This window comes from Hyla sarda, chromosome 2, assembly GCF_029499605.1.
Source record: "Hyla sarda isolate aHylSar1 chromosome 2, aHylSar1.hap1, whole genome shotgun sequence".
Classification (NCBI taxonomy): Eukaryota; Metazoa; Chordata; class Amphibia; order Anura; family Hylidae; genus Hyla; species Hyla sarda.
The window spans coordinates 490,944,561-490,958,128 of record NC_079190.1 but is presented as its reverse complement, the minus strand read 5'-3'; the positions used below and the strand labels follow the sequence as shown (position 1 = coordinate 490,958,128).

The following is a 13,568-nucleotide window of genomic DNA, read 5'->3' as shown; positions in this document are numbered from 1 at the left end:
AAGTCCTCCTGTGTTCTATGTTGATGTTCAACGGAATAAAGAATTTGTGCACGTTGATCGGGTGAGTGCGGTTTTCTCTACATTGTCCCTAATTTACAAATCTGTTTAACTTTCTGGAGCCAGTTGATATCATTAAATTAATTGAAATGAATTAATTTCCTGGAATACCCCTTTTTAAACAAGTTGTACAGAACATCTTAAGGTAGCGACTAATAATGAGACGACCGGCGGTGACACAGGAAAAAAATAACAATATCCAATAGGACTATATGAGAAAAGACTCATTGATTTATTGGGGCATTCAAATCCCAACACATAACATACAATAAATCTTGTGAGGGCTTACTTTTATTTTTTTTTTTTTAACTGGACAAGTTTTTTTTTTTTTTTTAGTTATAGAATTATTTTACGTTAAGTTTTCCTCTTATTTATTTATTTAAGGTGAGGGGGAAGCAATTCCACCATTGTTTTTGGACATTATGGGGGTGGCTATCTTGAGGGGAATCTATTGACTTCTAAGGGGAGGTTTGTAGGCATGCTCTGACCTGTGCAGGGAGGAAGGCAGTGCTGAACATCAGCTAGTGTGAATGGCCTAATCCCTTCTTAACTACATAAGTGTCCCTTTCACTATACTGGTCTGGTCGGTGATAAGGAGGAGACTACTGGACAGTGACCTATACAAATGAAGAAATCTCAACTTATTAGACAAAGTGGCCAGAATAAAAAAACTGCAATATTGTAAAATATAGATAGCGAAAAGTTACGGAAAAAAATCCCCTATAAATCGGCAAGATTTGTCTCCCAGATGCCTTTTATATAGGTGACCGGCTGAGATCCTGCTGTGCCCACAGCGCCCCCGTGTTCAAGAAATGACAAGTACAGGCCTGTCTAAAGTTTACCAATAAACCTGATTCAGACGTTCAATGGTATACTAAAGACGTGCCTGTACATTTGATTTCCAGAGCAGGAAAACTGATTCATTATATGGACAGGTGTCTTTTATCCAGGTAACAAGCTGAGATTAGGGGAGTTCCCTTTGAGAGAGTGCTCCTAATCTCAGCTTGTTACCTGGAAGCCAGAAATCTTGCTACTTGATCACAGCCTAAAATACAAATAAATTTATAACTTATTTGAAGTGCGTATTCTAGATTTTTTATTTTCTTTATTTTATCTTACTGTTCAAATAAACAGACCATTAACTCCTTCCCTCTCAGGTCATTTTTGCACTTTTGTTTTCTACTTCTTGCCTTCCAAAAATCATAACACTTTCAATTTTCCACCTACAGACCCATATGAGGGCTTGTTTTTTGCGCCACCAATTTTACTTTGTAATACCATTAATCATTTCACCACAAAATCTATGGCGAATCCAGAAAAATCTATGGCAAAATTGAAAAAAAAAAAATGCCATTTTGTAAATTTGGGGCATTCAGATTCTATGTAGTGCACTTTTCGGTAAAAATGACACCTTATCTTTATTCTGTAGGTCCATACGGTTACGAAAATACCTAGTTTATATGGGTTTTATTTTACTACTTCTCTATCGGCTCCATTGGGGGACACAGACCGTGGGTGTATGCTGCTGTCTCTGAGGTGTGACACTATGGTAATAAAAAAGTCAGCTCCTCCCAGCAGGATATACCCGCCTTCAGGCTCGGAGCTAGTCAGTTTAAGCTTGGTATCTGAAGGAGGTGGACATGGTCTGGATTTTCCAGACCAGGTCTTCTGATTTTTTATTTTCCTAGTATAGGGACGTGTTGTTTTTTTTATTCCTTTTCTTTTCCGTTTTCAGGTGGGGGCTCAGGGACTCCGGTTCCCTGTTCCCCCATTGCGAGTAAGTGGGCACAGACATTGAGTATATGCGCCCCCCCCGGCCAACGGTCAGCGTCTGGGTGGTACCTCATGGGTCCGGGTCCCGTCCCCCCCCCTCTTTTTCTCCATAGGTGCGGACTCTCAACCTCTGGAGACCCCCTGTTTTGGCCCACCTTCAGTCATGGGGCTTGATTATACAGGGGCTGCACATTATGCTGGGGGAGCAGTGGCATCTGAGGGGCATATCTTATAAGGCACCTTACTTTATGGGGCATATAGTTTGGGGCACTTTATTATCTGGTGTGTGTGTGTGTGTGTTGGTGCAACTACTACAGCGCCTTATTTGCGTCTGTCAGCTGCGGCGCTGCTACGAGCCGGGCACTTCACCGCCGGCTTACTTTCACTTTCGCCGGCGTTTTGGCCGCCCGCTCTATTCCCCTGAGCGCATATACGGCGCCATGACAGTTCTTCTTCGGCCGTCTGTAGCTCCGCCCACTGGGCTGGGAGCTCTCAGAGGTGCGAAGCAGCATCCAATCAGCGCCGTGGGCGCAATTTTCTATGTGCAGGGGTCGGTTACTGTGTGCCTTGCTTCAGGCACGCCCCTCCTTCCCTATTGGCTGGCCTGTTCAGTCTCTCTGGCTGCATGGAGCGAGTTCTCCTAACTGCAGCTGACAGGGGCCACAGACCAGGGTGAGAAAGTTCCTGTCTTCCTTTTTTTCCTCACATTATGTCCGTACCAAGGGCTGTTCCCCCTCCAAACAGAAACCTGGGAATTCAGTGACTTATTATATCTGTAAGCACTGTAATACCAAGATGTCTGGCTCTGCTGAGCCCTCTTGCCCTGCCTGCTCCCACAGACCCCCTGGTGCCCCCTGATGCCCCTTTGGTCCCAGTGGGTTCAGCCGCTCCTTCAGCCTGGGTTTCTTCCCTCACCCAGTATATGGCTGACTTGACCCAAGTCTCCCGTTCGGTGGCTGAGGCCTCCCGGGAAATGGTGTCCGTCTTGAAGGGATCTTCCCTGCGCAGGACCTCTGAGAGGGCCCGCTCCTCGTCTCCCCGTACTTCACGCTCTCATAAGTGTGCTAGGGGTGCCTCGTCTGACTCTTCCATTAAGTCTTCTGATAGATATGAGCGTTCCCCTCGTGAGTCCTGCCCCCCCTATCTTCTGGGCACAAACGTCGCTCCTCCAGAGGTCGTTCTCGGAGTCACCGCTCTTCTACGCCAGAGCCGCGTACCCGGTCTGGGTCACCCCCCTCCAGGACTGCCTCTACTCATTCACATTCCCCTGGTGAACTGGTGGATGAGGTTTCCGAGCTGGCATCTGACTGAGGACCGCTCAGACTCAATTGCAATGGTGAACTTATTGGTGACAGTCATAAGAGACACCTTTCACTTGGAGGACCCAGGATCTTCTGAGGTCAATCCAGGAGTATCCTTTCATCGTGCTAAGCCAGCACCTCAAAGGTTCAGCTCTCAAGCTGACTTTGATGACATTCTGGAATCCGCATGGAAACATCCAGACAAGAGGTTCCTGGGAATCAAGTCCATTCAAGAACGTTATCCATTTGACAAGGACTTTGTCGCTAAGGTTGTTTCCCCTCCCTCAGTGAATTCACCAATCTCCCGGATCTCTAAGGCGACTACACTGCCTCTGGCAGATGCCGCTGCCTTCAAGGATCCCGCAGACAAGAAGGTAGAATCTTTAGCGAAGTTCGCTTCTGAAGCAGCTGGCTCTTCTCTTCTTCCCAACTTTGCCTCAACATGGATGTCCAAGGCCCTGTCGGAGTGTTGCCAAATGCTCAATCAGGATATCTCAGCGGGATCCCCCCCAGAGGATCTATCTGCTCTGGCTCTCCAGTACGCTAAAGCTGGGGACTTTCTGTGCACAGCTTCCATGCAGTCAGCCCATTGTTCTGCCTTTGCTGTGTGTCACCTAGCGGCTCTCCGCCACTCTATGTGGCTTAAAGCTTGGAATGCGGATGCCGCTTCCAAACGGTCTCTCACTGAGCTTCCCTTTACGGGTGGCCGTCTTTTTGGCAAACGCCTTGATGAGATTATCTCTGAGGCGACGGGAGGTAAGAGTTCCTTGTTACCTCAAAATAAGGCTCGCCCTACTTCCCAGAGGAAGTCCTTTTTCCTTTCGGACCTCTGGCCCCAGTAAAGGGTCCGGGCAGGTGCCCTCGAGGGACAAGAAGGCACTCTCATTCCGGGCACGCCGGACTCTTGGAAGTCGGACTCCAACCGGTCTGGCCGATTTGCGCCCAAATCGGGCAACCGCAAACCCACTTCTGCATGAAGTGAGGCCCCCACCCGCGGTTTATTTTCGGGTGGGAGGTTGTCTCTTGTTTTTCCGAGACATCTGGACTTCGCACATTCAGGACTCTTGGGTCAGGGATGTGGTGTCCAACGGTTACCGGATCGAATTCGCCTTTTTTCGATCCCAGGCCCCCCGGTCTCCTCCTCTGGCGAAGCAATTTCGAGCTGCTCTCCAGTCTCTGCTTCTCCAGGGGGTTATCGTCCCCGTTCCTCCAGGGAAACGGTTTCGGGGTTTCTATTCAAATCTTTTTGTGGTCCCCAAAAAGAACGGTTCTGTGCGACCAATCCTAGACCTCAAGCGTCTCAACCGTCACCTTCTCATCCGCCACTTCAGAATGGAATTCCTCCGTTCGGTGGTGGCGTCCCTGGAACAAGGGGAGTTTCTTTCATCGGTGGACATCAAGGATGCCTACCTCAATGTGCCAATATTTCCGGGCCATAATCTGTACCTCCGCTTTGCGGTTCCGGAGGGGCACTTTCAATTCGTGGCCCTCCCCTTCGGCCTAGCCACGGCTCATCGGGTCTTTACAAAGATCCTTGCGCCAGTGATGGGCCTGTTACGGTCGAGGGGGAGCTCGGTAATACCCTATCTGGACGACCTTCTCATCAAGGCTCCAACCAGAGCCCAGACTCTGGAGAATCTGGACGTCATTCTCCACACTCTGACTCGCTTCGGGTGGATGGTCAATCGGGACAAGTCAGTCCTCTAACATTCCTGGGACTTCGATTCGACACGGCTTCTGCACGAATTTGTCTTCCACCGGACAAACGTCTGGCGCTCCAGTCGGGAGTCCGCTCCCTTCGGACCCAGGTATCAATCTCCATCCGCACTTGTATGGAAGTCCTGGGTCGGATGGTGGCAACTATGCCCAGTTTCATTACCGCCCCCTTCAACTGGCGATTCTTTCTCGATGGAACAGGTCTCCCCTGTCCCTCGATCTTCAGATTGTTCTCCCTCGTAGGGTCCGTCAGTCTCTGCGCTGGTGGCTCCACTCCCCCCTTCTTCTCCAAGGGCGGTCCTTTCTTCCCCTTCACTGGCAGGTTGTTACAACAGATGCCAGCCTGTCTGGCTGGGGCGGTGTGTTCAGGGATTGGACGGTTCAGGGACTCTGGTCTCCCCCGGAGACTCTTCTCCCGATAAACATATTGGAATTACGGGTGATTCTTCTTTTTCTTCTTCATTGGGAGTCCCGTCTTCAGTCCCGTCCTGTCTGCATTCAGTCGGACAACGCCACGGCCGTGGCGTACATAAATCGTCAGGGTGGCACTCGCAGCTCTGCAGCCATGGCCGAGGTGACCAAGACCAAGAGAACAAAGTTCCGGCCATTTTGGCGATTCACATTCCGGGAGTGCTCAACTGGGAAGCGGACTTCCTCAGTCGGTCCTCTCCCAACCCCGGCGAGTGGTCTCTTCATCCGGAGGTCTTCGCGCAGCTCTGAGACCTCTGGGGCATTCTGGATGTGGACCTCTTCGCGTCCCGGCACAATCAGAAGATTCTTCCGTTTGTGTCCAAGTCCCGGGATCCTCAGGCTCTGGCCGTGGACGCCCTAGCGATTCCTTGGTTCGCCCTACCTTATCTGTTCCCTCCTCTTCCGCTCCTTCCCAAGGTGCTCAGGAAGCTCAAGGCAGAGGACGTCCCCGCCATTCTGGTAGCTCCAGATTGGCCCCGAAGGTCGTGGTACGCCAACATAGTCAGGCTCCTGGACAATGCTCCTCTGCGCCTTCCGCTCCGCCCGGACCTACTCTCTCAGGGTCCTCTTTGCCACCCCAATTTACAGTCACTGCATTTGACTGCGTGGCGGTTGAGACCGCGGTTTTGAGGGCCCGCGGGTTCTCCCATGTCATTCACATCATGCTCAAGGCTCGTAAGCCCTCCTCCGCAAGAATTTACCACCGTACATGGCGGTCTTATTTTCGTTGGTGTGAGGCTCAGGACTTTTCCCCGGTGACCTTCTCGGTTCCCCATCTTCTCTCTTTTTTGCAGTCGGGACTGGAACTGGGGTTGTCTCTCAGTTCCGTTAAAGGTGAGGTTTCGGCCCTTACTGTTCTTTTCCAGCGACCCCTGGCTTCTAATTCTCATGTCTGGACCTTCCTGCAAGGAGTGGTGCACGCTGTTCCTCCTTATCGGTCCCCTTCACCCCCTTGGGACTTGAATTTGGTTCTGAGTGCCCTCCAGGGTGCACCCTTTGAGCCCCTTAGAGAGGTGTCTCTCTGCCTCCTTTCTTGGAAAGTGGCGTTTCTTGTGGCCATCACCTCCATCCGGAGGGTGTCTGAACTGGCAGCTCTTTCCTGCCGTTCTCAGTTTCTGGTGATCCACCAGGACAAGGTTGTTTTCCGGCCAGATCCTTCCTTTTTACCTAAGGTGGTCTTGGCCTTTCATCTCAGTGAGGACATTGTCCTCCTGTCCTTTTTGTCTGGCTCCTTCTCATCCTAAGGAGCGCTTGCTACACAAGCTGGATTTAGTTCGGGCTGTTCGGTCTTATCTCTCCATCACTTCTTCGTTGCGTCAGTGTGATTCCTTTTTCGTCCTTACGGAAGGTCGTCGCAAGGAACAACCTGCTTCCAAGGCCACAATTTCCTGGTGGATTCGGTCCGCCATTTCGGAAGCCTATCGCTGTAAGGGGAAGATTCCTCCTTTCAGGGTTGTGGCTCATTCCACTCGTTCTGTTGGGGCATCCTGGGCTCTCCAGAATAGGGCCTCGGCCTCGCAGACTTGCAAGACGGCTGCCTGGTCGTCTTTGCACACTTTCTCGAGTTTTTACCGAGTTCATACTTTCGCATCGGCTGATTCTAGTCTGGGTCGTAAAGTGTTGCAGGCGGCAGTGGATCGGCCGTCTGCCTGAATACTTATCTGCCCACCCAAGGGACGGCTTGGGTACGTCCCACAGTCTGTGTCCCCCAATGGAGCCGATAGAGAAAAGGAGATTTTTTAACACTTACCGTAAAATCTCTTTCTCGAAGGATCCATTGGGGGACACAGCTCCCGCCCTTTTTTTTTTTTTTTTTTTTCCTTTGCTTCTCTGTCCGAGGGTGTGTTCAGTTATGTTTTTTCTTCTGGTCTTCGGACAGTTTTAGGTTTTTCTTTGACCTATTGGTCTCCTCCCATTGCTCTGGAACTTAAACTGACTAGCTCAGAGCCTGAAGGCGGGTATATCCTGCTGGGAGGAGCTGACTTTTTTTTTTTTTTTTTTATTACCATAGTGTCACACCTCCTTAGAGACAGCAGCATACACCCACGGTCTGTGTCCCCCAATGGATCCTTCGAGAGAGAGATTTTAAGGTAAGTGTTAAAAAAATCTCCTTTTTTTCCACACTTTGTCCACTTCTGACCCCTATAACTTTTTTATTTTTCCGTAATATATGGATGGCTAAGGGCTCATTTTTTTGCACCATGATCTGAAGTTTTTATCAGGACCCAGATTTATTTTGATCGTACCTTTTTGATCGAGTTTTATAAAAAAAACTAGTATATGAAGTGACCAAAAATACGCATTTCTGGACTTTGGAATCTTTTTACGCTTGCACCTTTGACCGTGAGGTTTAATTAACATTATATTTTAATAGTTCGGACATTTACGCACGTGGCTATACCACATATGTTTTCGTTTTTTGTTGGTTGTTTTACATATTTATATATTTTTTTTTATGTATATTTACTTTTTTTAATTTTATTTATTTTATTAAACTTTTTTTTTAGTCCCCATAAGAGACTATAACATGCAATCTATAGATTGCTTACACTGATCAATGCTTCTCCATAGGAGCGCATTGATCAGTGTTATCGGACGTCAGGAAGGAAAGAGACCTTCCTCCGTCCTCTCAGCTGATCGGGATGTCGCGGTAGTCCTGATCAGCCCACTGAGCTAGCCGGGAATGGAATTAACCGCTTTTGGATGCCGCAATCAACTTTGATTACTCAATAACCTTGGCTTATCTGTGCGTTCACTGAGCCTCAATGTAAGGAAATCTGTGATATACAGATTTATAGCACTGCGGGGTTTAAATATTAACCAGAATTTTACAGTGTGAACAAGACCTTTATATTTAACTATTGTCCCCCAATGAAGCGCTCGAGAAATGGTCAAAGGACCATGGGTAAATGCTGCTTGCCGCTAGGAGGCTGATACTAGGCAAAACAAAAAGTCAGCTCGTCCCGGCAGGATATACCCACCTCCTGGCTCTGAGAAACTCAGTTTTAGCTTAGTGTCAGTAGGAGGCAGACACAGGTCTGGCTCCAACCGCCCCTCTTCCAAAACCGGGACTCGCAAGCCTCCCACTGCCTGAGGGTGTCCCCCATCCGAGTCTTCTCCTTGGGTGGGCAATCGCCTATCCCTCTTACGGGACGTTTGGCTGGCGCACGTTCAGAATGCTTGGGTTCGAGAGGTCGTTTCCCAGGGCTATCTAATAGAATTCTCTTCTATTCCCCGGGATAGTTTTTCCGGTCCCGTCTCCTCAATTTCCCGCTCTTGCTGCAGCTTCTCAGGTGGCCCTTCGCACCCTCCTGTCCCAGGGAGTGATCGTTACGGTCCTTCCTCTGTAACTGTTAACGGGGTTCTACTCCAATCTCTTCGTAGTTCCTAAGAAGAGTAGCACTGTCCGACCCATTCTCGATTTGAAACTTCTAGACTGCAATGTGCGGCTACGGCATTTCCAGATGGAATTACAGCGGTCAGTAGTCTACTCCAGGGATCCGGGGAATTTCTTCTCTTCCATGGACATACGGGATGCCTACTTGCACACCCCTGTCTTTCTGGCCCACCTGCGGTTTCTAAGGTTCGCTGTTCCTGCGGGTGATTTTCAGTTTGTCCCCCTGTCCTTCAGGCTGGCGACCACACCCCGAGTCTTCACCAAGACGCTGGCAACAGTGGTGGCTCTTCTCCACTCTCAGGGGAGAACGGAGACACCCTATCAGGACGACTTACAAAATCCAACCTGTCTCCGTCCCAATCTCTGACCTTTCTCTGGATCCGCTTCAACATGGCTGTGGCCCGCCTTACTCTTCCGGAGGACAAGCTCCAGGAGTTGTTGTCAGGGATTCGTCTGATTCCCCTTTGCCCAATTTGGGAACCATCCTCTCTGTGGGACAAATCCCCCTCGTCTCTCCACCACGGGCTCCGGCTTCTGCTTCGAGTTTGCCGCTCCCTCCTTTGGTGGCTTCGGTCTTCTCTCCGGGAGGGTCACTCTTCCTGCCTCTCCATTGGCATGTCCTGATCAGACACGAGTCTCCTTGGCTGGGGAGGTGTCTTCTGGGATAAAATGGTCCAGGGCCGCTGGAGTCCGGTCTTCCCATCAACGTCCGGGAGCTCCATGCGATTTTCCTGTAACTTCACTGGAGTTGCCTGGTTCAGGGTCTTCCGGTACAGGTGCAGACTGACATCACCACTGCCGTGGCATACATCAATCACCAGGGCAGCACCCGCAGCTCAGCGGCCATGAAGGAAGTGTCGAAGTTCCTCTCCTGGGTGGAACTTCACGTTCCAGCCATATCGGCGGTTCACATTCCCGGGAAAGACAATCGGGAAGCGGACTTTGAGTCGCTCCACCGCCAACCTGGGTGATGGGTCCCTTCAACCGGAGGTCTCAGCTCAAATCTGTCACCGCTGGGGAACTCCAGACGTGGATTTCTTCGCCTCACGCCAAAACAGGAAAGTCCCTTGTTTCGTTGCCAGGTCACTGGATCCCCTGGCACTGGCGGTAGACTCTCTCAAGGTTCCTTGGACCCCCTTGCCTCTCCCCTACCTTTTTCCTCCACTTCAACTTCTTCCCAGGGTTGTCCTGTAGCTCAAGACTGAGGGCGTCTCGACTATTCTGGTGACCCTGGATTGGCCTTGTCGCGTGTGACAAATCTTTTCCTTTTTGCAATCGGGACTGGAAATGCGCCTTGCCCTATGTTCCATCAAGGGGCAGGTTTCGGCACTTTCTGTCCTCTTCCAACACCCTCTTGCATCCGACCTTCATGTGCACACTTTTTTTGCTGGGCGTGACTAACAAGGTTGCTCTGTTCCGGTCCCCCACTGCTCCTTGGGACCTCAACCTTGTTTTGGATGCTCTGCAGGGCACTCCGTTTGAGCCTCTTGGTCAGGTTTCCCTTTGCTTCCTTTTCTGGAAGGTGGCCTTCCTTGTCGCAGTTACGTCCATTCGCTGTGTCGGTTGCCGTTTCCCTTTTCTGGTGCTTCACCAAGACAAGGTGGTTCTTCGGCTGGTACCCTCTTTTCAGCCCAAGGTCGTGACTTCATTTCACTTGAACGAGGAGATTGTGTCGCCTTCCTTCTGTCCGTTCCCTTCTCATCCGCAGGAGCGCCAGCTTCACAAGCTGGACTTGCTTGGTCACTATTTGTCAGTCACTTTCTCCTTCACACGGTGTGACTTTCCCGATGGGCAGTGCAAGGGGCTCCCAAGCTGGCTTCCAAGGCCACTATCTCGCGGTGGATACGCTCCGCCATTTCGGAGGCGTATCAGTGCAAATGACAGCTCACTCCACCCGCACGGTGGGGGCCTCCTGGGCGGTCAGCCATGGGACTTTGGCTCTGCAGGTTTGCAAGGTGGCGACTGTCATCTCTGCATACTTTTGCCAAGTTTTACAGTGTTCATACCTTTTGCGTCCTCCGACGCAGGCCTGGGCCGCAGAGTTTTGTAGGCAGCAGTTCAGCTGTCCGCCTGAGTTCTTTTCTGGCTAAGATGTTGGTATTGCCTCCCCAGGGATTGCTTCAGGACGTCCCATGGTCCTGTGTCCCCCAATGAAGCGCTCAAGAAAGGTAGATTTTTAGGCTTACCGTAAAATCTTTCTCAGAGCTTCTATTGGGGGACACGGTACCCCCCATTGGTTTGTTTGTGGCCAGCCAGTTGCCGCCGCTGTGATGCGGGGGTGTTTATTTTTGTGGTCTGTCCCCTTCTTTACTCTTGGTTTTTGTTCGGACTGTTCCTTTCTTGGTCGGTTCTCCTTCTGCTTTCGGGACCAAACGGAGTTGCTCAGAGCCAGGAGGCGGGTATATCCTGCCAACCTTCTTTTGTTTTTTGTCTAGTGTCAGCCTCCTAGCAGCAAGCAGCATATACCCATGGTCCTGTGTCCCCAAATAGAAGTTCAGAGAGAGATTTTACGGTAAGTCCAAAAATCTTTTTCCAAACGCTCCTACATTTTGATAGTAAAGGGAAGTGATCTTTTATGTCTTGCAGAGAGTCTCCCTGCCTAGATTTCTTATAAGAGGACATCTGGACTCCACCAACTGTGTAATCACTCAGCCGCTAACAGGACAACTACAGGTTGAGACGTCGGACGTCGCCATCAAGAGTATTGAGCTGCAGCTGGTGCGGGTGGAGACGTGTGGTGAGTGAGCACTTTCAGCAAACCATCCTTGGGGAGTTATCAAACCTGAAGCAAAAGATCAGGCGGCTCTTGTGATGTGTGTGGAGATGTTGTTCTACAAAAGCTACCCAACTGCTGGCTAAGTTTGGTTATTACAAGACCACATTTTAGTACCTGAATTGTAGTGGCAAGATCTGGACTTCCTGTGCTTCAAGTGAACAAACTATCTTCTACATCAGTGTTTTCCAAACAGTGTGTCACCAGCTGTTGCAACACTACAACTCCCAGCATGCTGGGAGTTGTAGTGTTGCAACAGCTGGCGACACAATGTCTCGCATAGGACCAAATTATAACACCCTGACTTACTGCAGCCACCACTAGGGGACGCCTACCGTTTACACATTTAATTCAGTGATAAATGCCTACATAGCTCCCTCTATTGGTGGCAGAAGGCATGCAGAATTTTATTTTATAGTTTATACAGTGGAGTTGGAGCTCTTAAAGAGTATTTCTCATGATCTTATTAAATGTTATAATCCTCCCAGTTCACTGCCTCCATGATAACCCACCCCCTGCCTTTATTTTTCTACCTTGATATTGCTCTGTATTTTCTGCTCAGTCTCAGTCAGATTCACAGACTGGGAATGGGCGTTCCCCAGCAGGCTGTGTCATCATCTGAAGCTATACAGGGGAGAACTTCCTCCCTCACTCTGCTACACACAGCCCAGAGCAGTTCAGTGTGAAATGAGCTATGAGTGGCTAATGCTGCACGCACCCTCAGCACTCCAGACTGCATTTCCTGATTTTGGACTTCTGCCAGGCCAGCAGGAGTCCAAAGTCTGTGCACGAGATGGGAGGAAATGTGCTCTGGACAAGTAGTTTTGATACACAAATAAAACATAGAAAACTTCATTATTTTAAACAAAGTAGATTAGAAAGATTTAATTTATTTACCATAAGGAGTGTAATAGCAAAAATTCTCTAATATTAAATTATGCAAAATGTTGGTCCTAAAAGAAAATGTTTTTTTTCTTTCTTTGCTTCTGTTTTAAGGCTGTGCAGAAGGCTACGCTAGAGATGCCACTGAAATACAGAATATTCAGATCGCAGAGGGTGATGTATGCCGAGGTCTCCCCATTCCAATCTACATGGTATTTCCTAGGTTGTTCACCTGCCCAACTTTGGAAACTACCAACTTCAAGATAGGTAGTGTGGTTTTTTTTTTTTTTTTTTAGAATATTCGGGATGATGACTTATGCGTATTACCTTTATCACTAAAAGATACTAAATGTCTTGTGCCCTCCGCAGAGTTTGAAGTAAACGTTGTGGTGATTCTTCAGGACGATCATCTCATCACAGAGAACTTCCCGCTCAAGTTGTATAGAATTTAACATCCTGGCTCCATTGCTTTGTGGTAGATGTAAAGGCCAACGGATGGACCCAAGATGCTTGACATTTATGGCTGGTTACAGGAGCACTTATTATTGAGGGTGCGTAATCGGCCTAATCCTACATCAGCACTGCAGAGCATGAATGACTTATCTTCTGCCTTGAATATTACATCACGTTCCACCAACAATACTTCCCATTGCCACCAAGGCCTCATTCACACTGCTATCAGGCTCCGTTATGTGGATCTACGTCAAATTCTGCACTATTTTGTTTGAAGGTCCGATCGGCTCAAAAACTCCGGTGAAATATTTTTTTTTTAAATAAACTGATGCCAGAAAGTTAGATTTTTAAATTACTTCTATAAAAAAAAAAATCTTAAAAAGGAGATGTCCGGTGCAGACTTCTCCTATTCCATCCTGCCCAGGCTTACCTTCCTACGTTCCCCTGGAGCTCCGCAACAGCTGATCGGTCGGCCGGGCTGTCTACTTCCTACTTCCCTTAGCCCGGTACGTCACACGGCGCTTCAGCCTATCGCAGGCCGAGGCGGGACATCGCTGTGGCCGGTGATGGGCTGAAGCGCCGTGTGACATACCGGGCTAAGGGAAGTAGGTAGTAGACAGGCTGACCGATCAACTGTAGCGGAGCTCCAGGGGAACGTAGGAAGGTAAGTGAAAGTTTGTTTTCTCTATTTTTTTGCAGACCGGGCAGGATGGAATAGGAAAAGTCCGCACCAGACATCTCCTTT

General features: G+C 49.3%; 1 protein-coding gene across 10 annotated transcripts in view; it reads left to right on the top strand.

The window, feature by feature from the left end:
• VPS26C (VPS26 endosomal protein sorting factor C) overlaps nucleotides 1-13,312 on the top strand; it is a 58,313-nt gene extending 45,001 nt beyond the window's left edge. For all 10 annotated transcript variants that reach the window (XM_056559632.1, XM_056559630.1, XM_056559629.1 and 7 more), the window contains 3 exons: nucleotides 11,302-11,452; nucleotides 12,485-12,637; nucleotides 12,740-13,312. In XM_056559632.1, the coding sequence (XP_056415607.1) occupies nucleotides 11,302-11,452; nucleotides 12,485-12,637; nucleotides 12,740-12,822 (387 nt within the window). In that variant the 3' untranslated portion in view covers nucleotides 12,823-13,312. The remainder of the gene's footprint in view (nucleotides 1-11,301; nucleotides 11,453-12,484; nucleotides 12,638-12,739) is intronic.
• Nucleotides 13,313-13,568: the final 256 nt, after the last annotated feature.